This window comes from Amphiprion ocellaris, chromosome 15, assembly GCF_022539595.1.
Source record: "Amphiprion ocellaris isolate individual 3 ecotype Okinawa chromosome 15, ASM2253959v1, whole genome shotgun sequence".
NCBI classification, from domain to species: Eukaryota; Metazoa; Chordata; class Actinopteri; family Pomacentridae; genus Amphiprion; species Amphiprion ocellaris.
Window position 1 is genome coordinate 31,253,224 of NC_072780.1, and position 26,713 is coordinate 31,279,936.

Below are 26,713 nucleotides of genomic sequence, written 5' to 3' on the forward strand. Positions count from 1 at the left end.
TAACTTGTTTCAGCTTTTACTTTCAGCCTTCAGTGCTTCTGTTCTGTGTTGTGCAAAAGGGCAGCTTTCCATCCATCCATCCATCCATTATCTATACACCGCTTAATCCTCACTAGGGTCGCGGGGGGTGCTGGAGCCTATCCCAGCTGACTCGGGTGAAGGCAGGGGACACCCTAGACAGGTCACCAGTCTGTCGCAGGGCTACATATATAGACAAACAAGCACTCACACATTCACACCTACGGGCAATTTAGAGTAATCAATTAACCTCAGCATATTTTTGGACTGCGGGAGGAAGCCGGAGTACCCGGAGAAAACCCACGCATGCACAGGGAGAACATGCAAACTCCATGCAGAAAGATCCCAGGAAAGCCGGGACGCGAACCAGGGATCTTCTTGCTGCAAGGCGAAAGTGCTAACCACTACGCCACTGTGCAGCCCGGCAGCTTTCCAATCAAAGGTGATTTTCCCAACACATAATAGTTTCACTTATTATCCTGTTTTGTATACTTTGTGCCCATATTCCAAATTGATGTGTTCCCAACCTAAATTTAAAACCTCAGATCCATATTTTAACACTAACAACGTTGGCTCTAATGCCATGGCAAGAGTATAATGTAAAATTTGATTTTAGAGGTTATTAGGGCTCGATTATTGTCAGAACTAGTTCTTAAAGCATTCAGCACAATAGAGTTTAAAAGTTGTGATATCGATGCACATCTGTCCAGCAAGGTTTGCAGCTGTACACATGAAAAATGCCACAAATTCTTGAGTAACATGTAAAGAGAGATCCGGAAAATGAAGTACAATGGTGTGAAGTGGGTGTGAATGTTGGCTCGTTGGTTCTGGAAAGTTGCAGTTAATGGACAAAACAGATGGAAAGGTGCAAGAGGAGGAGGTTTCCTTATGAGACAACTTATGAATCCAGCCTCAGCCCTCGTAGCTCCTTGTTTTGGTTTCATGGCTGGCAGCCTTTCCAGTCCGATGTTCATAACACAGCACCAAACAGAGGACAAAGATGGAGAACATGCAGCAGCTAGAGAGATAGGTTTCCATCTGTTTGTGCTTCTTATACACTGCCCGGCCAAAAAAAACGTCACACACTCTAATATATTGTTGGACTGCCTTTAGCTTGGGTATGACACTCATTCACTGTGGCATCATTTTGATAAGCTTCTGCAATATCACAGCATTTATTTCTGTACAGAGATGCATCAATTTTTCACCAAGATCTTACATTGATAATGGAAGAGTCAGACAAAGTCTTCTCCAGAACATCCCAAAGATCGTCAATGGGGCTGAGGTCTGGACTCTGTGGAGGACAATCCATGTGTGAAAATGACGTCTCATGCCCAATGAATCCTGGCCTTGTCATCTTGGAACATGCAATTCTATTCAATTTTATTTATATAGCGCCAGTTACAGTTCCAATGGTCTCAAGATGCTTTACAGAACCCATATGCCTGAACCCCCAGAGCAGCCCTAAGGCAAGAGTGGCAAGAAAAAAAACTCCCTTTTAACAGGAAGAAACCTTGAAGAGAACCCAGCTCTTTTATATGGGGGGATCCATCTGCCGCTAGCGAGGGATGCCTTGCCCACGTCATCAGGGAAGAAAAACTCCACTGATGGAAAGACCTGGTCATTCAGTATCTTCAGGTAGTCAGCTGACCTCATTCTTTGGGAACATAACGTTGCTGAACCTGATCAACCCCAGATCATAACTCTAACCCCCACAGGCTGGTAGGTACTAGTCATGATGAGGGCATCACTTCATCTGCCTCTCTTCTTACCCTGATGCCCCCATCACTCTGGAACAGGGTAAATCTGGACTCATCAGACCACATGACCGATCGCATTTGTTCCTGGAAGATGATGGTTCTCCACTATCCTTCAGTTTTTAATAACGTGTTGGACGGTTCTTAACCAGATTTTAACAGTTTCAGAAATCTCCTGAGTTGTTTTCTTTGCTTGATGCAGGCCAATAATTTGACCCTTCTGAGACACATTAACATCCTTTCCATGACCACAGGATATGTCTTCCTACATGGTTGTTTTAGAAACGAGAAGCTCCTCACTGCATCAGCTAGAGTTACATAAGTTGCAGCTGAAACGTATTCATCACTGCAGTAATTATCCTATGGAAGGACCTTACCTATTTGCTTAGTTAAATCCAAGTGGTGACTTTTTTGGACAGGCAGTGTACTACTATTGCATTTGAGTCCCAGAGCAAAGTGTGGGTTTTTTAGATAAATTGTTTGGAGAAGGAACATCAACCTCTTTTTTAAAAGAAAAGAGGTTGATGTTCCGAAAAGAATCATCTGGATGAAAAATAACCCATAGGCTGCACAGAAAACTCCACCAAAAAGACAAAAGAAGTACATATTAAATACAGAAGTATATTCTTACATAAACAGCAGCTTTAGATTTTTCTTGTGTGGTGAAAAAATTAGCTAGGACAGCAAGAGTCACGACTTTGGAAAAAGTTAAAGCTTTCGTTTTATATTTTTCTTTTACGTCAAAGTCAGCAAAATATATTTTAATTCAGATGGTTGAGGATTCTGAAAGTACTTTAATTTTAAAGGCAATATACTGTATGGACATCACAAACTAAGGCTGGTGGAGACCAAAACTAGAGCTAAAAGGAAGATTTAAGAAAAACTGCTCTTAAAAACACTAACATTGCTCCATGAGAGCAGAATATATAAACAGGAAATTCTTTGCTTTGTCAGACTACTAACAGAAGTATGCACTAAACAAGCCCTCAGTGTTCTGTGTTCCTTTTGGCTCAAGAATGGCGTTGAAATGAGCACCTTCATTGTGCAAAGTTGATGACAACCAAACAACCTTCTTCAAACCTGCCCAGATCTGTGTTTTACAGTTCAGTTGAAGCATGCAGGATGTTAGGCAAGTAAATGGTAAAAGTTAAATACATAGCAAACAAATCCCCACAGGCCTTTTCAGGTTTATTGAAGAAACGTGTATTTGTGTAAGATAAAACTATCAATGCGTACCAACAGTAGACTAGTTTTTAGATAAAGTCTCTTCATCTTTTATTTTAAGTTTTATTTTTTCTGGATTTGTTTAGAGCAGCTCCCTATAGTACACCATTCCTGTTATGGAGGCACTGAATAATTTGATAAGTTTATTCCTTCATCTAAAGATAAAATCTTAGAAATAAACACTTTGAATATTTCACAGTGGTACAAAAATATAAAAAAGGAGTTAAAAAATATGCTAAAACGTTATCGTCAAAACTGTTGGTTGCAGTTGTAGTCTTGAAAGGACAAATACAAGTTCACAAACCCTTCCTGCTGATGTGAGGACTGTCCATCCACCTCAAGGAGTCATCGTCAGTCTGTACAGCTTTTTATCACAGACTCAGTGGATTTAACTCTCATCAGTACAGTGCATGTGTCAACCTGTCGCTTTTCTTCATGCTTCACTGTTCCATATGGCCACAAATGTGCCATTACCTGATCATTATGCCAATGTTGACATTAGTTCTTATCCCAATCAGCCTCTTATTTGCTAAGTAAAGCTGAGTTGATCCTGATTTCACTTAGTCTACAGAATAATTATAATTTGCTTAAAGCAGCAACCAAAATGTGAAAATGAGCCCAGCCCTGTGACCTTTCAGGAATGCGTCAGGGTGGTTTCAGTTCATGAATAGATGTGTTCGCACATGTGGTCTTAAATTCCCACTTAATGCAGTTCCCACATATTCTTTTTCCTTGAGAAGCCTGTGGCCACCACACCTGGCATTTATCTCAGTGTCATGAACTTGATGAGGGAGGAAGATAATTAAGAAAACAGCAGGTTTGGTATCTGTGAGTAAGGTGCTCGGGCTGCAAACAAAGATCAGGTTTTAGTTTGTACGCCCAGCAGAAAGCGTCTGTCCACACCTGACTGGCATTTGGCATTTAAAACATCCGTTTGCCAGGTTGTTTTTGCCTTGACAAGCATTTAAGTAATTTAAAGGTTATGCCAATGAAGTCTTATTTAAAGTGTAAATACTTTTTTGTTTACAACATAATTCCATATTTATTTTTATAGCTTTGATGTCTTCAGTATTAATCCACAAAGTACAAAATAATGAAATAAAAAACCACTGAATGAGAAGGTGTGTCCAAACTTTTGACTGGTAGTGTATGTCATACAGTAGTGTTGCAACTAGCGATTATTTTCTATGACAAATAATCTGTTGATTGTTTTCTCAAACAGTTGATTAGTTCTTTGCTCTAAAATGTGAGAATATGGTGAAAAATGTCAATCAGAGTTAGTCAAAGCTCAAGATGACACAAGTCTTGTTTTGTCAAAGGAGGAAAGAAACCAGTAAATACATCGGATTTTAAAAATAATATTTGTGCCAATTTATCAATTAACAAAATAGTTGTTGATTAATTTAACAGTCGACAGCTAATCAATTAAAGTTGATTAATGTTTCAGCTCTGTCACAGAGTAAAGCTTCTTTGAACTTTTTTTAAAATCAGGGATGTAAATTTTAAACAAATTTCTCAGTCGATATTTAGACCTATCAATCAATAGATATTCAAACATTAATGCTAACTGAACCGAATGGACATCATTCTGTGTACAGCCTGTTTTGAATGTGGTCACATGACATAGGCTGCACCAATGGCGTGGATTATCAGCTGCTAGCCCAGAGTGATGCTGTTTTAGCTCATTTCATTTAGCCCATAAGGAGAGCTCTGGCAGCTAGGTGTTAAGCTTCACAGAAGACTGTCTCATGGTGGCCTTTTGCTCATGAAAACTCTCTGTTTACTAAAATGGAACTGCTGGTAGTCTGACTGACCACCTCTGGTCGCTTCGCTATCAAACAGTAAGAGTTCCAGCTGGTGGTAGAACCAGCTACTGCAGCTACGCTACAAGATATTCTCTGTTTGGAACACAACAGTCCAGAAAACGGTCACACAATGTGTTAATTAGATGAATAATATCTCCCTAGCCTTAAAAAACAGACAAAACATTTTTTCAAAGTGACTACTTAAGTCTACTTAAGTTACTTTTATAGTGTTCTCACACAGGATTAAGTGGGATTTCTTCATCACCCGTCGATGCGTTCACCTGGTTTTCACACCGTTACCACCTTTGCATTAGTCAGTAGCTGTTAGTGTCGTCATTGTAACGTGACTCATGTCTTTGCATCTGGTTTTTGCAGTGAACAGCAGCTGTTTTCTGCACAGCTTGTCTGTTTTGTGACGCAGTTTAATTTTTTAATCGTTAGTGACTAAAAGACTGAGCCCCTCCGACCTGTGCTGGATTCTCTGCTTCTCATTTTTGCAAACCTGCCAAACCTGAAAGGGGTTTTTATTCAGAGACAAAGTTCCATGTCATCACGGCGCATCCAGCTCTGCTTGTCACAACCTGACTGGTTAGATAAGGAAGATAAGCACCTGCATCACTTCTTCCCTTCAGTGAGAAATCATTCACTGTGCATCAATAAAAGACAAAGCAGGCTGAAGACCCTCGTGTTTGACCAGAATCACCTCTGAGGCACATAAGAATTGGGTAAGTCACAATCTTTAATCCCTAGTGTTGGTTTAATACTTGTCCTCACCTCTGGTACAGTGAGAAAGACTACTTTTGCTTGCTGTTATTGTTTCAGAGTACAATGAACTCACTCTGAGGAAGTCTACAGGAATTCCCAGCATCCTGAGCTCAGAGCAAAGAGATCTCCGGTCGCTTTGACTTGTCAGCAGAGGAGGCTGTTCCTCGGCAGGGGGAGGGGCTTAACAGCTGGACCTGCTGTATATCTGACCAGGCAGCAGCTAGCGGAGCTGTTGGGATGTCTCAAACCAGCTGAGACCAACCTCTAACCAGCACTGACTTTCATACCAGAACACTTCAGGTAAGAGCAGAATTATTATTATTATTTTTTTTTTTATGATTGGTGGTGAAAACTTAAGTCATTTGTTTTATTTCCCTCTGAATGAAATGCTCAGTCTTCTAAAGGTTTCTCTGTGACTAAAAGTGTCATTTAATTTATTTCTAGTTGCATATTTAACACTGTCAGCCTGCTCATGTCTGAGTGGAACTGAAAAAGTCGTGTTGAAAGTGAAGAAATAACTGTCCACTCTGCACAGCCAGCCAACACCCTCCGATAAAAAGAGAAAGCAAACATTCCTCACAGATTACCTTTGACCACATTTGTGGGGAAAAAAAAAATTCTACCCTACTTTTAAAATCTTTCCACAAGTCTGAACAGCGTGTCTACATCACCCTCTGGGCAGTTTACACAATCCAAGATTTTTCAGTTACAGCTACAAAAAAAGGTTATGTAACAACTGCAACAACTAAACTCCCTCATTTATGGTTGTGATTTATTGCTGAGGGGGTGTCAGGAATGCACCATGATGATAACGGCTGATATGTGATCAAACTTGGTATTTTTACTGTACAGGACCCAAAGCAATTTGCGGCTAGGTGTCGGTCTTGAGATGGTTGTATGGCTTCAGGCTTACAAGTAGACAGGTTATTAGTGCTTAAATTCTTGGCTGACTAAAGTTAGAAACCACATAACTCACTGAGACAAGTAGGTGAACTTTAACGATGCATTAAACGCACGTTAAAGTCATTATGCATTCTGTGAGAAAATCTGACTTTTTTGCACGCTGGCAAATGCTGCTGTCAGAAAATAATTATATAGTTCAGACTTGCTGAAAGAAGAATCACTTCTGCGTCATTAAGAACCAGAGCTGCTGCAGTTAACTGGGTGGCAGGAAATGAAGTGACATATTTAATATGTAATTTTTTGTTGGAGTCATTTTTCAAGCTTCTAAAATGTCAGAATTTGCAGAATTTTCTGCATTCTCCATCAAAGTCAACTTTATATTTTGGTGGTTTTTGACAACTGGTCCAACAAATAAGCTAAAATAGACAAAACAGGCGTCACCTGAAGCTGGATGGACAGTTTCCTGACAGTTTTTAAATGTTCTATAGACTCATCAGTCGGTTAAAAGGAGATTAATCGTAAGTTGCAGCCATAATTGCATCATAAATAGATTACAAACACATAATGGGCTCTAACGAGTGTTCCTGAACAGGGTCATGTAATCCAGTGCTGTGCTGCGTTTAGGTTGACTTTCATGATGCCTGTAATCGGTTTACACAATCACAGAGCTGTTAAGTCAGTTACACATTTGGGCGCTAAGGTCACGGTTATTGTTGTGCAGGACTGAATTGTATTGAGGGGTGTGTGCTAAATGCTGCAACCCTCATGTATGTAAACGGAGGACTAAAGGTCAGAAACACGTCTTCACACCGCCTTCCACTAACAAACACTTCATAGAATCCAGCAACGTCACCAGAAGCTTTATGAGTACATTTTACTGGACTGTCATATTTCTGGTCATGTTAGCCTTTTGCATCATCTGCGTTTACTTTTTTTAAAAGTATATTTATCTTTAGTTGTATTCTATATCATCTGCAGCAGGGGTGTCAAACATGCGGCCCGCGGGCCAAACCTGGCCGTTTTCTGTCTCGCTTGTGTTTTTTGTCTTATTTTTTGTCATTTTGTGCTTTGCTTTATTCATTTTGTGTATTGTTTTTGTTGTTTTGTGTCTTTTTTGTCTTGCTTGTGTTTTTGTTAATTTTTTGTTGTTTTGTGTCTCGTCTTTGTAATGTTTTGTCTTGTTTTTGTTGTTTTTTTGTCTTTTTTTTCTGACTTCTATAGTTTCTCATGTTTTTCTCGTTTTGTTTCTTGTTTTTGTCGTCTTGTGTTTCCTTTTTGTCTCGCTTGTGTTTTTTGTCTTATTCTTGTCATTTTGTGTTTTGCTTTATTCATTTTTTATCGTTTTTGTTGTTTTGTTTTTTTTGTCTCGCTTGTGTTGTCTATTTTTTGCTGTTTTCTTTTTTGCTTTTGTTATTTTTTTGTCTCGTTTGTGTCATTTGTGTATTTTTTTTGTTGTTTTGTAATTTTTTGTCGCTTTATAACTTTTTTGTCTAATTTTTTGGTCTCTTTTTTTGTTTTGTTTTGTGTCGTTTGTCTCATTGTGTTTCTCACTTTTGTCGTTTTGTGTCTCGTTTTTGTAATATTTTGACTTATTTTTTGTCTTTTTTAGTCTGGCTTTTGTCGTCTGTCTCTTGTTTTTGTCATTTTCTTTCTTGTTTTTGTTGTTTTGTGTTTCCTTTTTGTCTTGCTTGTGTTTTTTGTCTTCTTTTTGTCATTTTGTGTCTCATTTATATAATGTTTTGTCTTGTTTTTTGTCTTTTTTGTCTGATTTGTCATTTTGATCGTAAAGTAAATACTATATCGTTCAGTTCCAGATAGCTGTGACTAAATGTTTTGTACCTTTATAGATAATCTGTGATCTGTATGTTGTAATACGTAAATGATAAACTGAGGCGTAATGTTGTTGAAATTGAACTTATGTTTCTTCAGAAAGTTCATGTTGTTCATAATGTTTTGTAAAAAGATAGTTCATTAAATGTGAACATTTTCAAAATGTACTTTTTGCGCTAAAACAAGGGAAACATTTGGAGATGTGGTTATTTATAGGTTCTTCTGCTGTGATTTTACTGGTGACTTGAGATCAAATTGGGATGAATGTGGAACCTGATCTAAGATGAGTTTGACCCCCTGATCTACAGTGATCACTGTTCTTTGCACAAACTTACATGTTACAGCAGCAGCAATCTGTAGTTGTGGCTTAGCTGTCATTTTACTGCTGTGTTTTCATGCTTTAGTCTATTTTAAGTCTTATATTCTGTGTGCACTGGGTTTTGTATGTTGTAGGATTTAAATACTCACCTACCTGCCTCATACACGTCAGGCAGAGCTGTTTTACTGGATTGCACACGCCTACCTACAGGTGTGGTGTTTATGGAGCACACCAGAGCGACACTCCCCCAGTTTTTTGTTCAAGTTATGAAACAGAACATTCACTGTTAATATTATCCAGTTGAAATCCTTTTACATTATGTTCAGAGTTTAACTGAATCAGGATTAAGGTGTTAAATGCATACAAGAAAACATTCCACCCTAAAAGTTGCCATTGGCTTTGTTCAGCACGGTGGATCCAGTTGTTTTTCTACCAAGCCAGTGTACAGCTGGTTTTATTCTTCATACACTTGTTTATTTATTTGTGACACAGTTAGAAAGAAACTTTACAAAGCAGCCTGCTAAACCATTTTGTGCTGCGTCCACAGATCATGCAAGAAATGAAAAGGTTCAGCCTGTCAGATAAGCCTGACCTCTGCAGCTCCTCCTCCCTGCAGATGCTTGAAATGCAGCTTCATTTGCTCGGCACAACTAAGTGGAATTGTTTAAAACAAAAGTATTATCATTTAACATCACTCATTGATGTTTAGCTAATATTCCTCTCAGGATGATGAAGCTGCTCAGAAAGTCAGTGTAGCATTCGGTCATGTGGTCAGTCACAGCTGATTGATGTATGTAAACATACGAACGGAGCAACAGGAGCCACAACTCAGCCATGAACATATTCTAGGTGTGCTCTGGTGCTTGAACAAACACAACTACACCTTTGTGTGTACCTAAAAGGGGCCAACGGGTGTGTATTTATTGCTCCTTAGAGCTCTTTTTCAGACAAAAACAAGAGTATAAACTTTGATTACATTATGTAACAACAGAGAACAATCCAGAAGTACACTACCGTTCAAAAGTTTGGGGTCATCCAGACAATTCCATGTTTTCCATGAAAACTCACACTTTTCTCCATGTGCTAACATAACTGCACAAGGGTTTTCTAATCATCAATGAGCCTTTCAACACCATTAGCTAACACAATGTAGCATTAGAACACAGGAGTGATGGTTGCTGGAAATGTTCCTCTGTACCTCTATGGAGATATTCCATTAAAAATCAGCTGTTTCCAGCTACAATAGTCATTTACCACATTAACAATGTCTACACTGGATTTATCATTCATTTCATGTTTTCTTCATTGAAAAAAATGCTTTTCTTTCAAAAATAAGGACATTTCTAAGTGACCCCAAACTTTTGAATGGTAGTGTACATAAGTTTAAGTTGCTCTACATTAGTTAAAGTTGCTCTATATTGTTTAAAATTTCTCTAAACTGAGTTAAAGTTGCTCTGTATTCGTTAAAATTCTTTTACAGCTTTCAAAGATAAGGATATTTCTAAGTGACCCCAAACTTTTGAACAGTAGTGTACATGTATACATGATAAGAACTTTATAATTTACTCTTCATATCTCACATGAAGCTTCTTGAAACTGCCAATGTATTCTAGTATTTCATAATCTGGACATGTTCAGCTCTAACACTTTTTTCAGGGCACAAGCAAAATGTTAAACTCTTACTTAAAAAAGAAGATTTTGAGTGTTTGTTCTGCATTTACTTTTTTAAAAAAGCCATTCAAAGCCCCATTAGTTGTAGTCTACACTGGATTTATGACTCATTCAATGTTATCTTCATTGAAAAAAATGCTTTTCTTTCAAAAATAAGGACATTTCTAAGTGACCCCAAACTTCTGAACAGTAGTGTAAATGTTAATACAGACATATGTACTGTTGTATTTAAACACGTTTCCACTGTTTATGTATTTACCTGTCACCTTCAGTGCAGGACGGTGGATTTACCTGTAAGTCCTGCAAACACTGAAGCTCTGTTAGCAGTGTGGAAACTCTTAAGCTTTCTGCAGCTGTTGCATTTGACTTCATGGTCTGATAAGCAAACTCACATGGTGCAATAAATGTAAAGTGAATGTTCAGCATCATTAAGACATTCAAACATTGACAAAGTCAGGCAGCAGTTGCAGGCAGAGATACCGAAACACCGCAGAGCTGCTGTTGCTGTACAAACACACAGGTTTTAGTTTGTGTTTCTCGGCCTGGAGCTCATGTTTAAGCTGTGATGTTGTCAACAGAACATAATGACCTCACATTAAGCACACCTTTAGTCCACTGAGATTATAAATGACAGTCTAATCTCAGGCGCTGAAGCTCATTAATATAACTGTACCATTTTCAGACGAAATCTCCACATGAACCAGCAGTAGAGCCTTGTCCCAGATCCAGATTTATTCTCTCAGTTGAGGTTTACAGCAGCTTTGTGGATTTGTCATGGCTGAGTTCCCCTCCACACCCTTTTTCTTCTTTAGAATGATTACGTTTGCTGCTTCGGGCGACGCTGACATCATGTACAGCATAAAACAGTCACGTATCACCTGAACATCTGCACAGTCGATGTTTTTTTACATAACAGTACACTCCTCACATTTTTTTATGTCACTGTAATAGATGTTTTCAAACTGGAAAGTCATGAGACCTTTGAAAATGTTTCTTCAGCACAGTCGCTTCTCATGAGAGGAGAGACTTAAAGATTCCACCTCAATAAGTTTAGTTTCTGTTTTTATTATTCTGTGTTTCAATGTTGGATTCGGATGAACCATTAATGATAGATTATCTGACTTTACTGATTAACAGTGCAGTAAAATGCAAATGCAGATTATGAATGTGAAGTTTGGGTTATGCTGTAGATCAAGGGTGTCAAACATGCGACCTGCGAAGTAGAAAAAAAACCGTCTGTGTCGATCTTAGTGTGTAGGCCATTTGTAGTCGATTTTTGCATCGATTTTTTTGCTCCAGTCTGTGGCGCGACGTTCTAAGTGTCATGACATGAGAAATAACGTAGATGGAGCCCTGAGTTTGTATATTTCTGTCAAAGCAGAGTTATTCCATTGGTGAATATATGTACATATCAATGAGCTTACAAAATTTCAGGACTATAACTACTTTATTTCTCAAATTATGGCACTTAAAACTTTGCTCCACAGATTGGCGCAAACAAAATGATGCAAAATAGACATGGAATGACCTGTATGTATTTTTGCATTTTAGAGGAACTAGTGGCTCTAGGAGGTGTGGTGTTTAGCTTAATGTATTTATTTTGTAATATAATTGTGTTAATATACCCCTCGATGGTGATATTGTAGCTTTAATTTGATCATTTTATGTCATCCTGTCTAGTACAGAATGTCTATCAGCTGGTTTTAACTCCTCAGTCTTTTATGCCACGGCATCAAATGAAAGTCAACTACATGTCCAAAGTTCATCCTTTGCTGTCTACACTAGAAAGTTTTGTATATTTTATTATTTATTATGTTTGGTTGCATAGTGTAGGGATTGCAAGGAATATTTACTCTTGCATAGCTTTTTTATTTGCAACTGTTTCTGTTTTAACTATTCCCATGCTTGTTGTTGCAACACTGGGCGTCTGTCTGTTCCATTTTTGACACATTACATTGTGTCATGCCAAAGTAAATATATGATGCTTGTGAAACATGTCCATGGACTAGCAGACAGTTCATTTCTTTTCCAAACAAAAGTGCAACTTCAGTTACAGTATTTTTTTTCACAGATCATAAAATGATGACTTTCAAATCATAAACTTAGTTTGACTAAGACATAGAAAAGATAAAGATAAAATTTGCTGTCTTATCTCTACAGGGACGGAGTTTGAAAGCCCAGAGGCTCTGACCATAAAAGATCAAGCGCCTTTGTTCTTTATTCTGGATTTTGGAACAACTGGAAGAATCTGAAGCGGAGTCATAACAAAACCAAAAGGTTTGATATGCAGTTGGAACACTGACCGTCTACAGTAAGACCTGCTTATTGGGTGTCATTCAAGTTCAGTTCTCTATAAAGAAAACAGAACATCTTTACTGGCATTATCACTGCCATTTCTTTAGACTGCTAATCTTTGAGGAAGTCATGGATAAGCGATAAAGAAATTGTTTTACTTTTGTATTTTCCTGAAACCTAGTGCGGCTGAACTTGAATATCATTCATTTATACATTTTACCTGCAGTATACTGCTAAAGTATTGGAAACACTTACCGGCCACTTCGTTAGGTACACATGTGAAATCTAATGCAATCCAATACAACAGCTCTGCTATAAATTTGGCCTTTATAAAACCTCTACATGTTTAGTTTTAATGGGCATCAAAAAGGTTACCACCCACTACAACCTCAATAATAAACATAAAGAAGACTTGGCACCTTTTATGTCAACAAAAACAGAAAATGTAGAAGCTTTGCTAAACTAGAATTCATGGCAGAGAAGTTATACTGGACTGCACTGCATTTCACAGAAGTACTAGTATACAATATTACAATTAGTCTGCAACTAACAGCATATATGCTGTCAAACATGAGGAATTAATCCCATAGCACATTATGAGCGAAAACCAAATATATGTTAAACAACTATAAGAGAATATATAAGTATTAAAATGAAATCCCATCCTGTTTGGAGAAAGTCTCAATAATTTGCATATGATAAATACTTAAACAATTTTATAAATACAAAGAAACCTGCCATGTTATTTTGTGCACCCACGTGTACAAATATATAGATATACACTACACACATTTTTGTTAAAACTGTTTAAGAAGTGTTGATTGGAGGTAGGAGTTATCAATGTTGTTGAACTTTATTGTGTTGTCCCGCTCACTGTATTACACCACACAAATTAAAACTACCATAAACTGCAGCTTCCAAAATGGCCATAAAGTTTAATCAAAACTATGACAAATTGCTGGATTTATTGTTGTACAATATTAGATGGCGTAAGCTTAAGCAAGTGGCACCTCATAAACTAGCAAATAAATGCATGTTGTCAGTACAGCACTTACATTTTAGATGCATTATCGCAAGTGCTAGTTTAAAGTAACGCTGGTAAAAACTATAATAAGAGATGAAGATGAGATAAGGGAAGTTCTTTTTCCAGATACTGCTCGGAAAACAAAATAATGTAACGTGAATAAATGCAGTGACTAGTAGAAAAGTACAATACATTACTGAAAATAAAAATACCTAAGTTAAAGTAACAAGTCATTGGATGTTTTTATTAGGATTGCTAGTTAAATCAATACTGCACTCAGTTTCCAGATAAGAAATGCTGTTGTTGATATAGAATATGGTTAATATTACTTACAATACTAGAGATGTAATTTCCAAACTAATCTAATGAACTTTTTTCTGTGTCATTACAGCCCTCTAGGTGAAGATGCTTTCCAACGGTCAGGACATGGAGGTGAAGCAAAATCGCTGCACAGAAGTCCACGGACCTGTGGCTGGCATATTTCTGGAGAAGTCAAAGGAAAAGATGACGATATATCAAGCAATGAAAAAACGTTTGCTCAAGCCAGGGACCGCCTTAGCCTTGCTTGAAGCACAAGCTTCCACAGTAGGCATCGTAGATCCAATAAACAACAGAATACTTCCCATTGCAGAAGCTGTTAAAGAGGGAATAGTTGGGCCAGAAATGAAAGAGAAACTTCTCACAGCAGAGAAGGCCATCAGTGGGTATGTAGACCCCTACACCAATCAGATAATATCTGTATTTCAGGCTATACAGAAAGACTTACTCCCGAGAGATTATGGATTGAGGCTGCTGGAAGCACAGATAGCCACACGAGGCCTGTTTGATCCTGTCAAGAAGACAAATCTGTCAGTTGACTCTGCAATTCAGAAAGGTTACTATGAGAAAGATTTGCTCAATGACCAAATGTCAGAGCTCAAAGTGTTTTACGATCCAAGCTCACGAGAAAATCTGAGCTACCGACGCCTCGTAGAGAACTGCACCATGGAGTCGGACACAGGCCTGCTGCTCCTACCTGTTTGCATCACTTTTAAAGGTCTGCGAAGAGGCATTTCCTCCACCGAACTCCTCGCATCAAAGATCATCGACAAACAAACATATGATGATCTACAGAAGGGGAAGACCACAACGCAGGATGTGATGCTGATGGAAACAGTGAAAGAATACCTGGAAGGCAAAGGCAGCATCGCAGGTATTGCTGTGCTCTCGTCTAATAAGAGAATGAGCATTTATCAAGCCATGAAGCAAGGCATACTGATGCCTGGAACAGCACTGGTTCTACTGGAGGCACAAGCTGCTACTGGGTTCATGATTGATCCAGTGGAAAATAAAAAGTTCACTGTGGATGAAGCTCTCAAGAACAAGCTTGTTGGCCCAGAATACCATGCCAAACTGCGTTCTGCTGAGCGAGCAGTTACTGGGTACAAAGATCCATATTCAGGTGAAACTATATCCCTGTTTCAAGCACTGTCTAAAGACCTCATTGTTAAGGAACATGGGATCCGCCTTCTTGAAGCACAAATCGCTACAGGTGGAATAATAGACCCAGTCAACAGTCACAGACTTCCCGTAGAAGTGGCCTTCAAGAGAGGTTACTTCAATGAAGAGATGAACGCCATACTAAACGACTCAGGCGATGACACAAAAGGGTTTTTCGACCCAAACACAGAAGACAATCTAACCTATCTGGAGTTGATGGAAAGGTGTGTCACTGATCCTTTGACTGGGCTGTGCCTCCTCCCTCTGACTGATAAGTCAGACAGGCGGAATTTCACCTTCATTGATTACCAAACTAAGAAAGCTTTTCTAGAGGAAAAGGTGAAGGTGATGTATGGAAAGTACACTGGATTGACAGTTTCTCTGTGGGAACTTCTGATGTCAGAATACTTTGACGAAAACCAGAGGACAGACATCTTTCAAAAATACAGAGAAGGGAAGCTCAGTATCAAGATTATCATTACAACAGTTCTAGAAGTGATAGAAAAGTCTGTGAAAACAACTGAAGTTGTCTTTGAGGGTATTAGAGAAACGGTTACAGCCAAACAACTTGTGGAGGCAGATATCATTAGTGAGAAGGTTCTGGAGGACCTGAAAAAGGGAAAAACCTCTGTGAAGGAAGTGGTAGAAGATGAAAATGTAAATGTGTACTTAAAGGGGAAGGGCAGCATTGCAGGCATTCTGCTTCCTGATTCTCGAATCATGACCATCTACCAGGCCAGACAGAAAGGAAAGCTGATGCCAGGAACTGCTCTGATTCTACTGGAGGCACAGGCCGCAACAGGGTTCATCATTGATCCTATCGGAAACAGAAAGTTTTCAGTGGATGATGCTGTTAAAGCAAAGATCGTTGGGCCAGACATCTGTCAAAAGCTGCGTTCAGCAGAGAAAGCAGTCACCGGATACAAAGATCCATATGATGGCAAAACAATCTCTTTGTTCCAAGCAATGCAAAAAGACCTCATCCTGAAGGATCATGGAATTCGGCTCTTGGAGGCACAAATTGCCACCGGTGGGATCATCGACCCAGTGAACAGCCACCGCATTCCTGTTCATGTGGCTTATAAGAGGGGATACTTTAATGAAGAAATGAATCAAATCCTGGATGATCCAAGTGATGACACCAAAGGATTCTTTGATCCCAACTCCCTTGAAAACTTGACATACTTGCAGCTCATGGAGAGATGTGTGACAGACCCCAGTACAGGCCTGTGCCTCCTGCCTCTGAAAAGCAAGAGCAGCAAAATCAACATAGATGATAATATGAGGGAAACATTCAAAACAACAACAGTCACTGTCAAGTATGGCAGGTTCAAGGGCAAACACACAACACTGTGGGATCTTATCAATTCAGAGTACCTGTCTGAGGACAAACGACAGGAGTTTTTCAAACTCTTCAAGTCAAGGAAAATCACAATTGAGCAACTAATTGTCACCATTTTAGAGATTGTTGAGACCAAGGAGATAAAACGGCAAGCAGGGCTGAACTTTGAAGGCCTCAGAGGAGAAATCTCTGTTGTGGATCTTTTGGATCTTGGAATTGTGGATGAAAAAACATACGACAGTTTAATTGATGGAAAGATGACAAGCACCGATGTGATGAAAATCAACAGTGTGAGAACTTACCTACAAGGGACAAGCTGTGTAGCTGGATTGATACTGCAACCCTCCAATCAGAAACTCAGTATCTACGAGGCACAAAGAACTGGCATTCTTACACCTGGCACTGCTCTTTGCCTCCTTGAAGCACAAGCGGCTACAGGGTTTGTTGTTGACCCTGTGAGTAACAAAAAACTCACAGTAGAACAAGCTCTCAGAGAAAAGGTCATTGGTCCGCAGATGTATGAGAAGCTTCTGTCTGCAGAGAGGGCTGTCACTGGTTACACGGATCCATACACTGGTCAAAAGATCTCACTTTTCCAAGCATTGACAAAGGATCTTATTGTCAAGCAGCATGGCATCCGTCTACTTGAGGCCCAGATTGCAACTGGTGGTATCATTGATCCCTTGAAGTGCCTTCACTTACCCCTTGAGATTGCATACAGGAAAGGATATTTTGATGCAGAACTTAATCAGATCCTGACAGACCTAACTGATGACACAAAGGGCTTTTTTGACCCAAAGACAAAAGAGAACCTGACCTACATGGAGATGTTGGACAGATGTGTGAAAGATAAAGAAACTGGACTGTGTCTCCTGCCACTGAATGACAAACCAAAAGCTTCAGCAACAAAGGAAAAAACCTACACTGACATGGAGATAAAGCAAGAGTTTGAAAAAACAACTGTGAGCATGTCTATAGGATGCTATTCAGGAAAATCTGTTTCTTTGTGGGACTTGATCCACTCTCGGTACTTCACTGATGATCAGCGGCTTGACTTCATTGAAAAATACAGAACTAGGCAGATTACCACACAAAGCGTAATCACAATAGTGACTTCCACAATTGAAAAACTCGAGAGTGAAACCCCCAAGATGATAATGGGCCTGAGAAAGCAGGTTTCTGCACAACAACTATTTGATTCGGATATCATTAATGCAGAAACATTCAAACAAGTGAAAGATGGAAAAGTCACATTTGAAACAGTAACTGAAGCTGAACCTGTGAGAGGATACCTGAAAGGAACCAGAAGCATTGCTGGAATTAAGGTTCATCCATCCCAGAAAGTAATGAGCATTTATGGAGCAAAAAAGAAAGATCTGTTGACACCTGGCATTGCACTTGTACTGCTGGAAGCACAGGCTGCAACAGGATGGGTCATGGATCCTCTCAAGAACAAGTTCTATGCTGTTGATGACGCTGCAAAAGAGAATGTAATTGGACCAGACGTACACGAACAACTTCTCTTAGCTGAACGAGCTGTCACTGGCTATAAAGATCCATACACAGACGCAACCATATCACTATTTGAAGCCATGAATGAACAGCTGATTCAAAGACGTGATGGCCTTCGACTTCTTGATGCACAAATGGCAACTGGAGGCATCACTGATCCAAATCAGAGCCACAGACTACCAGTTCATGTGGCTATTAAAAAGGGATATCTGGATGAAGAAGTTCACGAACTCCTGTTGAACTCCACTGATGAGGCAAAGGGATTCTTCGACCCAAACACCAAAGAAAACCTTTCCTACCTTCAGTTGATGAATCGATGTGAGAAAGATCCTAAAACTGGGCTTCTTCTCCTACCACTGCATACAGAGGAATCTCATGTATTTCACACAGATGAGCAAATAGAGCTTGCACTGAAAAACAAAACTATCACCATGAATACAGGAAAATTTAAAAACAATGACGTGACAGTGTGGGAAGTGCTGCTTTCTGAATACATATCAGAACATAAAAGGGAGCAGCTCATACAACAATACAGGACAGGAGCCATGAAAATAGAGGAGATCATTGAAATACTGACGGTCATTGTAACAGAGGTGTCATCCAAAGAAAGAAAGTTCAAAGGGCTAAGAAAGCAGGTCTCAGCCAGTGAATTGTTTGAGTCAAAGATTATCTCAAAGGAACTTTTCACCCAAATTATACAAGGAGAAGTGAGTGAAGAAAATGTTGGGAAAATGGAAGCAATTCAGAAATACCTTGGAGCTACAAATTGTATAGCAGGTGTCAGAGTTGAATCTACGAAGAAGGTAATGAGTATCTATGAAGCCAAAAGCAGAGGTCTGCTGACTCCTGGTACCTCTCTGGTTCTGCTGGAGGCTCAGGCTGCCACTGGCTTTGTCATTGACCCAGTTAACAACAAGAAACTTTCTGTCAAGGAAGCTGTGGCTCAACGAGTGGTTGGCAGTGAATGGGAAAAAAAGCTGCTTTCGGCCGAAAGAGCAGTTACAGGATACAAAGATCCCTACACTGGAAACACAATCTCTTTGTTCCAGGCCTTGCAGAAGGATCTTATTGTCAAAGATCATGGAATTCGTCTCCTTGAAGCCCAGATTGCCACAGGAGGCATCATTGACCCAGTTCACAGTCACAGAGTCCCTGTACAGGTGGCATACCAGAGAGGTTACTTTGATGAAGAAATGAACAAAATTTTATCTGATGCTGATGATGACACCAAGGGTTTCTTTGACCCCAACACTCAGGAGAACCTCACCTATCTCCAATTGGTGGAGAGATGTGTCATCGATCCAGTTACAGGGCTTAACTTGCTGTCAATTGTGAAGAAAGGTGAGTTTTATTTCTTTGTTGACGAGGCAACAAAACTGATTCTGAAATCAACAACAACAACCAGAGCAGGAGGGAAATACCAAGAAACAACAGTGTCTCTGTGGGATCTGCTCTACTCCAAATACATCACTGAGGAGAAGAGACGAGAGCTTGTCCAGCAGTACAAGGCTGGAACAATCACAGTAGAAAGATTTTTGGAGATCATCCTGACCATCATTCAACAGAAGACCATAACAACTTCATCTTCCTCAGTCATCACATGCTTACCTCCTGTAACAACAGTGGACAGCAACTCATCTAAAACTACCATCACTACAACAACAATCACAGAGACCAGTCAAGTGGAAAATTTTCATGGAATCAGAAAAGATGTCTCTGCTACTGAGCTACTGGAATCAAAAATCATTGATGAGAGTCTCTACAAAGATCTTACAGCTGGAAAAGTCACAGTGACAGAAGTCAGTGAAATGAACTCAGTACGCAAGTACCTCGAAGGAACCAACAGCATCGCAGGAGTGTACCTCCAGTCCACCAAAGAGACTCTGAGTATCTATGAAGCCAAAAGAAGAAGTCTGCTGACTCCTGGTACCTCTCTGGTTCTGCTGGAAGCCCAAGCTGCCACCGGCTTTGTCATTGACCCAGTTAACAACAAGAAACTTTCTGTCGAGGAAGCTGTGGCTCAACAAGTGGTTGGCAGTGAATGGAAAAACAAGCTGCTGTCAGCAGAAAGAGCAGTTACAGGATACAAAGATCCCTACACTGGAAGCACAATCTCTTTGTTCCAGGCCTTGCAGAAAGATCTCATTGTCAAAGATCATGGAATTCGTCTCCTTGAAGCCCAGATTGCCACAGGAGGCATCGTTGACCCAGTTCACAGTCACAGAGTCCCTGTACAGGTGGCGTACCAGAGAGGTTACTTTGATGAAGAAATGAACAAAATTTTATCTGATGCTGATGATGACACCAAGGGTTTCTTTGACCCCAACACTCAGGAGAACCTCACCTATCTCCAGTTGGTGGAGAGATGTATCACAGATCCCATCACAGGCCTCAGTTTGCTGGTCATCGTGAAGAAAGGCGAGTTTTATTTCTTTGTTGACGAGGCAACAAAACTGATTCTGAAATCAACAACAACAACCAGAGCAGGAGGGAAATACCAAGGAACAACAGTGTCTCTGTGGGATCTGCTCTACTCCAAATACATCACTGAGGAGAAGAGACGAGAGCTTGTCCAGCAGTACAAGGCTGGAACAGTCACAGTAGAAAGATTTTTGGAGATCATCCTGACCATCATTCAACAGAAGACCATAACAACTTCATCTTCCTCAGTCGTCACATGCTTACCTCCTGTAACAACAGTGGACAGCAACTCATCTAAAACTACCATCACTACAACAACAATCACAGAGACCAGTCAAGTGGAAAATTTTCATGGAATCAGAAAAGATGTCTCTGCTACTGAGCTGCTGGAATCAAAAATCATTGATGAGAGTCTCTACAAAGATCTTACAGCTGGAAAAGTCACAGTGACAGAAGTCAGTGAAATGAACTCAGTACGCAAGTACCTCGAAGGAACCAACAGCATCGCAGGAGTGTACCTCCAGTCCACCAAAGAGACTCTGAGTATCTATGAAGCCAAAAGAAGAAGTCTGCTGACTCCTGGTACCTCTCTGGTTCTGCTGGAAGCCCAAGCTGCCACCGGCTTTGTCATCGACCCAGTTAACAACAAGAAACTTTCTGTCGAGGAAGCTGTGGCTCAACAAGTGGTTGGCAGTGAATGGAAAAACAAGCTGCTTTCAGCAGAAAGAGCAGTTACAGGATACAAGGATCCCTACACTGGAAGCACAATCTCTTTGTTCCAGGCCTTGCAGAAAGATCTCATTGTCAAAGATCATGGAATTCGTCTCCTTGAAGCCCAGATTGCCACAGGAGGCATCGTCGACCCAGTTCACAGTCACAGAGTCCCTGTACAGGTGGCGTACCAGAGAGGTTACTTTGATGAAGAAATGAACAAAATTTTATCTGATGCTGATGATGACACCAAGGGTTTCTTTGACCCCAACACTCAGGAGAACCTCACCTATCTCCAGTTGGTGGAGAGATGTATCACAGATCCCATCACAGGCCTCAGTTTGCTGGTCATCGTGAAGAAAGGCGAGTTTTATTTCTTTGTTGACGAGGCAACAAAGCTGATTCTGAAATCAACAACAACAACCAGAGCAGGAGGGAAATACCAAGGAACAACAGTGTCTCTGTGGGATCTGCTCTACTCCAAATACATCACTGAGGAGAAGAGACGAGAGCTTGTCCAGCAGTACAAGGCTGGAACAATCACAGTAGAAAGATTTTTGGAGATCATCCTGACCATCATTCAACAGAAGACCATAACAACTTCATCTTCCTCAGTCGTCACATGCTTACCTCCTGTAACAACAGTGGACAGCAACTCATCTAAAACTACCATCACTACAACAACAATCACAGAGACCAGTCAAGTGGAAAATTTTCATGGAATCAGAAAAGATGTCTCTGCTACTGAGCTGCTGGAATCAAAAATCATTGATGAGAGTCTCTACAAAGATCTTACAGCTGGAAAAGTCACAGTGACAGAAGTCAGTGAAATGAACTCAGTACGCAAGTACCTCGAAGGAACCAACAGCATCGCAGGAGTGTACCTCCAGTCCACCAAAGAGACTCTGAGTATCTATGAAGCCAAAAGAAGAAGTCTGCTGACTCCTGGTACCTCTCTGGTTCTGCTGGAAGCCCAAGCTGCCACCGGCTTTGTCATCGACCCAGTTAACAACAAGAAACTTTCTGTCGAGGAAGCTGTGGCTCAACAAGTGGTTGGCAGTGAATGGAAAAACAAGCTGCTTTCAGCAGAAAGAGCAGTTACAGGATACAAGGATCCCTACACTGGCAGCACAATCTCTTTGTTCCAGGCCTTGCAGAAAGATCTCATTGTCAAAGATCATGGAATTCGTCTCCTTGAAGCCCAGATTGCCACAGGAGGCATCGTCGACCCAGTTCACAGTCACAGAGTCCCTGTACAGGTGGCGTACCAGAGAGGTTACTTTGATGAAGAAATGAACAAAATTTTATCTGATGCTGATGATGACACCAAGGGTTTCTTTGACCCCAACACTCAGGAGAACCTCACCTATCTCCAGTTGGTGGAGAGATGTATCACAGATCCCATCACAGGCCTCAGTTTGCTGGTCATCGTGAAGAAAGGCGAGTTTTATTTCTTTGTTGACGAGGCAACAAAACTGTTTCTGAAATCAACAACAACAACCAGAGCAGGAGGGAAATACCAAGGAACAACAGTGTCTCTGTGGGATCTGCTCTACTCCAAATACATCACTGAGGAGAAGAGACGAGAGCTTGTCCAGCAGTACAAGGCTGGAACAATCACAGTAGAAAGATTTTTGGAGATCATCCTGACCATCATTCAACAGAAGACCATAACAACTTCATCTTCCTCAGTCATCACATGCTTACCTCCTGTAACAACAGTGGACAGCAACTCATCTAAAACTACCATCACTACAACAATCACAGAGACCAGTCAAGTGGAAAATTTTCATGGAATCAGAAAAGATGTCTCTGCTACTGAGCTGCTGGAATCAAAAATCATTGATGAGAGTCTCTACAAAGATCTTACAGCTGGAAAAGTCACAGTGACAGAAGTCAGTGAAATGAACTCAGTACGCAAGTACCTCGAAGGAACCAACAGCATCGCAGGAGTGTACCTCCAGTCCACCAAAGAGACTCTGAGTATCTATGAAGCCAAAAGAAGAAGTCTGCTGACTCCTGGTACCTCTCTGGTTCTGCTGGAAGCCCAAGCTGCCACCGGCTTTGTCATCGACCCAGTTAACAACAAGAAACTTTCCGTCGAGGAAGCTGTGGCTCAACAAGTGGTTGGCAGTGAATGGAAAAACAAGCTGCTTTCAGCAGAAAGAGCAGTTACAGGATACAAGGATCCCTACACTGGAAGCACAATCTCTTTGTTCCAGGCCTTGCAGAAAGATCTCATTGTCAAAGATCATGGAATTCGTCTCCTTGAAGCCCAGATTGCCACAGGAGGCATCGTTGACCCAGTTCACAGTCACAGAGTCCCTGTACAGGTGGCGTACCAGAGAGGTTACTTTGATGAAGAAATGAACAAAATTTTATCTGATGCTGATGATGACACCAAGGGTTTCTTTGACCCCAACACTCAGGAGAACCTCACCTATCTCCAGTTGGTGGAGAGATGTATCACAGATCCCATCACAGGCCTCAGTTTGCTGGTTATCGTGAAGAAAGGCGAGTTTTATTTCTTTGTTGACGAGGCAACAAAACTGTTTCTGAAATCAACAACAACAACCAGAGCAGAAGGGAAATACCAAGGAACAACAGTGTCTCTGTGGGATCTGCTCTACTCCAAATACATCACTGAGGAGAAGAGACGAGAGCTTGTCCAGCAGTACAAGGCTGGAACAATCACAGTAGAAAGATTTTTGGAGATCATCCTGACCATCATTCAACAGAAGACCATAACAACTTCATCTTCCTCAGTCGTCACATGCTTACCTCCTGTAACAACAGTGGACAGCAACTCATCTAAAACTACCATCACTACAACAACAATCACAGAGACCAGTCAAGTGGAAAATTTTCATGGAATCAGAAAAGATGTCTCTGCTACTGAGCTGCTGGAATCAAAAATCATTGATGAGAGTCTCTACAAAGATCTTACAGCTGGAAAAGTCACAGTGACAGAAGTCAGTGAAATGAACTCAGTACGCAAGTACCTCGAAGGAACCAACAGCATCGCAGGAGTGTACCTCCAGTCCACCAAAGAGACTCTGAGTATCTATGAAGCCAAAAGAAGAAGTCTGCTGACTCCTGGTACCTCTCTGGTTCTGCTGGAAGCCCAAGCTGCCACCGGCTTTGTCATTGACCCAGTTAACAACAAGAAACTTTCTGTCGAGGAAGCTGTGGCTCAACAAGTGGTTGGCAGTGAATGGAAAAACAAGCTGCTTTCAGCAGAAAGAGCAGTTACAGGATACAAGGATCCCTACACTGGAAGCACAATCTCTTTGTTCCAGGCCTTGCAGAAAGATCTCATTGTCAAAGATCATGGAATTCGTCTCCTTGAAGCCCAGATTGCCACAGGAGGCATCGTTGACCCAGTTCACAGTCACAGAGTCCCTGTACAGGTGGCGTACCAGAGAGGTTACTTTGATGAAGAAATGAACAAAATTTTATCTGATGCTGATGATGACACCAAGGGTTTCTTTGACCCCAACACTCAGGAGAACCTCACCTATCTCCAGTTGGTGGAGAGATGTATCACAGATCCCATCACAGGCCTCAGTTTGCTGGTTATCGTGAAGAAAGGCGAGTTTTATTTCTTTGTTGACGAGGCAACAAAACTGTTTCTGAAATCAACAACAACAACCAGAGCAGAAGGGAAATACCAAGGAACAACAGTGTCTCTGTGGGATCTGCTCTACTCCAAATACATCACTGAGGAGAAGAGACGAGAGCTTGTCCAGCAGTACAAGGCTGGAACAATCACAGTAGAAAGATTTTTGGAGATCATCCTGACCATCATTCAACAGAAGACCGTAACAACTTCATCTTCCTCAGTCGTCACATGCTTACCTCCTGTAACAACAGTGGACAGCAACTCATCTAAAACTACCATCACTACAACAACAATCACAGAGACCAGTCAAGTGGAAAATTTTCATGGAATCAGAAAAGATGTCTCTGCTACTGAGCTGCTGGAATCAAAAATCATTGATGAGAGTCTCTACAAAGATCTTACAGCTGGAAAAGTCACAGTGACAGAAGTCAGTGAAATGAACTCAGTACGCAAGTACCTCGAAGGAACCAACAGCATCGCAGGAGTGTACCTCCAGTCCACCAAAGAGACTCTGAGTATCTATGAAGCCAAAAGAAGAAGTCTGCTGACTCCTGGTACCTCTCTGGTTCTGCTGGAAGCCCAAGCTGCCACCGGCTTTGTCATTGACCCAGTTAACAACAAGAAACTTTCTGTCGAGGAAGCTGTGGCTCAACAAGTGGTTGGCAGTGAATGGAAAAACAAGCTGCTTTCAGCAGAAAGAGCAGTTACAGGATACAAAGATCCCTACACTGGAAGCACAATCTCTTTGTTCCAGGCCTTGCAGAAAGATCTCATTGTCAAAGATCATGGAATTCGTCTCCTTGAAGCCCAGATTGCCACAGGAGGCATCGTTGACCCAGTTCACAGTCACAGAGTCCCTGTACAGGTGGCGTACCAGAGAGGTTACTTTGATGAAGAAATGAACAAAATTTTATCTGATGCTGATGATGACACCAAGGGTTTCTTTGACCCCAACACTCAGGAGAACCTCACCTATCTCCAGTTGGTGGAGAGATGTATCACAGATCCCATCACAGGCCTCAGCTTACTCCCATTGCGCAAATGAAGTTCCTTTTACTGTAATTACCACCGTTTTACAGTTTGTGCTTTTTTCACTTTTGTTACAAAATGTTTTTCTAAGTTCTTAAAGAAATCTGGAGGGACAAATTCATATTGTCAGCTTCTCATCGCTGCACAGTGAGCAACAAATGAATTATGGCAAAGTTTTACCTTACCTTATTCTGATCTTCTTTGAGTACACAGTTTGTATGGTATACTTGTTTTTCCTGGTTTGATGTTATTTCATGTTATTGTAGAATCTGGATTTGGTTGTTTTTACAGCGTAACTGTAACCGGATTGGCTTCAGCTGAATCTGCTCCTAACTCTCTTTTAGAGGCCGGATGGATGAAGGTTTTATTTTTGGGCTAAAGGCCTTTCTTACTGAAATCTGTTGTTTCTTAACTAAGTCAAATATGAATATCAATTTCTTGGGCCTTGGTTGACCATTGCTGGAACAGTCAAGTTTTTTTTTTTTTCACATTCTTTTTGCTCTGTCACGTGGGCTAATAAAAATGTGAGATGAATAGTTACTTGGTCTGTTTTCTGTTGTTTTGTTTTTTTCACAATTCAGTTTGAATAACTACGTTTTTGGACCGATCACACTGGTGAAACACTTACTGAGCGAGAACTTCCTGGTTAAGCAGTCCATCCATGAGCTGGGAAACTTCTAGAGCTATTTAAGACATCCATAATACTTCTAATTTAGCAATAAAGCTAAATTAATATGTAGGCTTGTTGCTTTTACTGAGAATCAGTCAACAATACCATGTACAAACAACAACTGTACGAGTTCAGTATGACAGAACTACGGGCCACAGTAGAAAACTTCTGTTCTCACTTGTTTCTTAGAATTCTGACCTTAAGGTCTAAGAAAAAAGGCAAAATTCTGAGGGAAAAAAAGGATAACTTCAATAAATTCGCTTCAGTGGCATTAATCATCTGCTGTCCAGGTCCGATTTGGACATTCAGCAAAATT

The 26,713-nt window shown here is 40.5% G+C and overlaps 1 protein-coding gene across 2 annotated transcripts; it reads left to right on the forward strand.

Annotated features, from left to right (window-relative positions):
* Positions 1 to 5,389: 5,389 nt before the first annotated feature.
* eppk1 (epiplakin 1) lies at positions 5,390 to 26,267 on the forward strand. Of its 2 annotated transcripts, none has more exons than XM_055018053.1 (4): positions 5,390 to 5,529; positions 5,627 to 5,869; positions 12,453 to 12,603; positions 14,003 to 26,267. In XM_055018053.1, the coding sequence occupies exon 4, from the start codon at positions 14,017 to 14,019 to the stop codon at positions 25,741 to 25,743; it is 11,727 nt and encodes a 3,908-aa protein (XP_054874028.1). In that variant the 5' UTR covers positions 5,390 to 5,529; positions 5,627 to 5,869; positions 12,453 to 12,603; positions 14,003 to 14,016; the 3' UTR covers positions 25,744 to 26,267. The 2 variants fall into 2 exon arrangements, with proteins under 2 accessions (XP_054874028.1, XP_054874027.1); XM_055018052.1 differs by having other exon boundaries at positions 12,453 to 12,569.
* The last annotated feature ends 446 nt before the right edge of the window (positions 26,268 to 26,713 follow it).

Coding starts and splice junctions, on each gene's coding strand:
- eppk1 (XM_055018053.1), top strand. CDS start 14,017: ATGCTTTCCAACGGTCAGGACATGGAGGTGAAGCAAAATCGCTGCACA.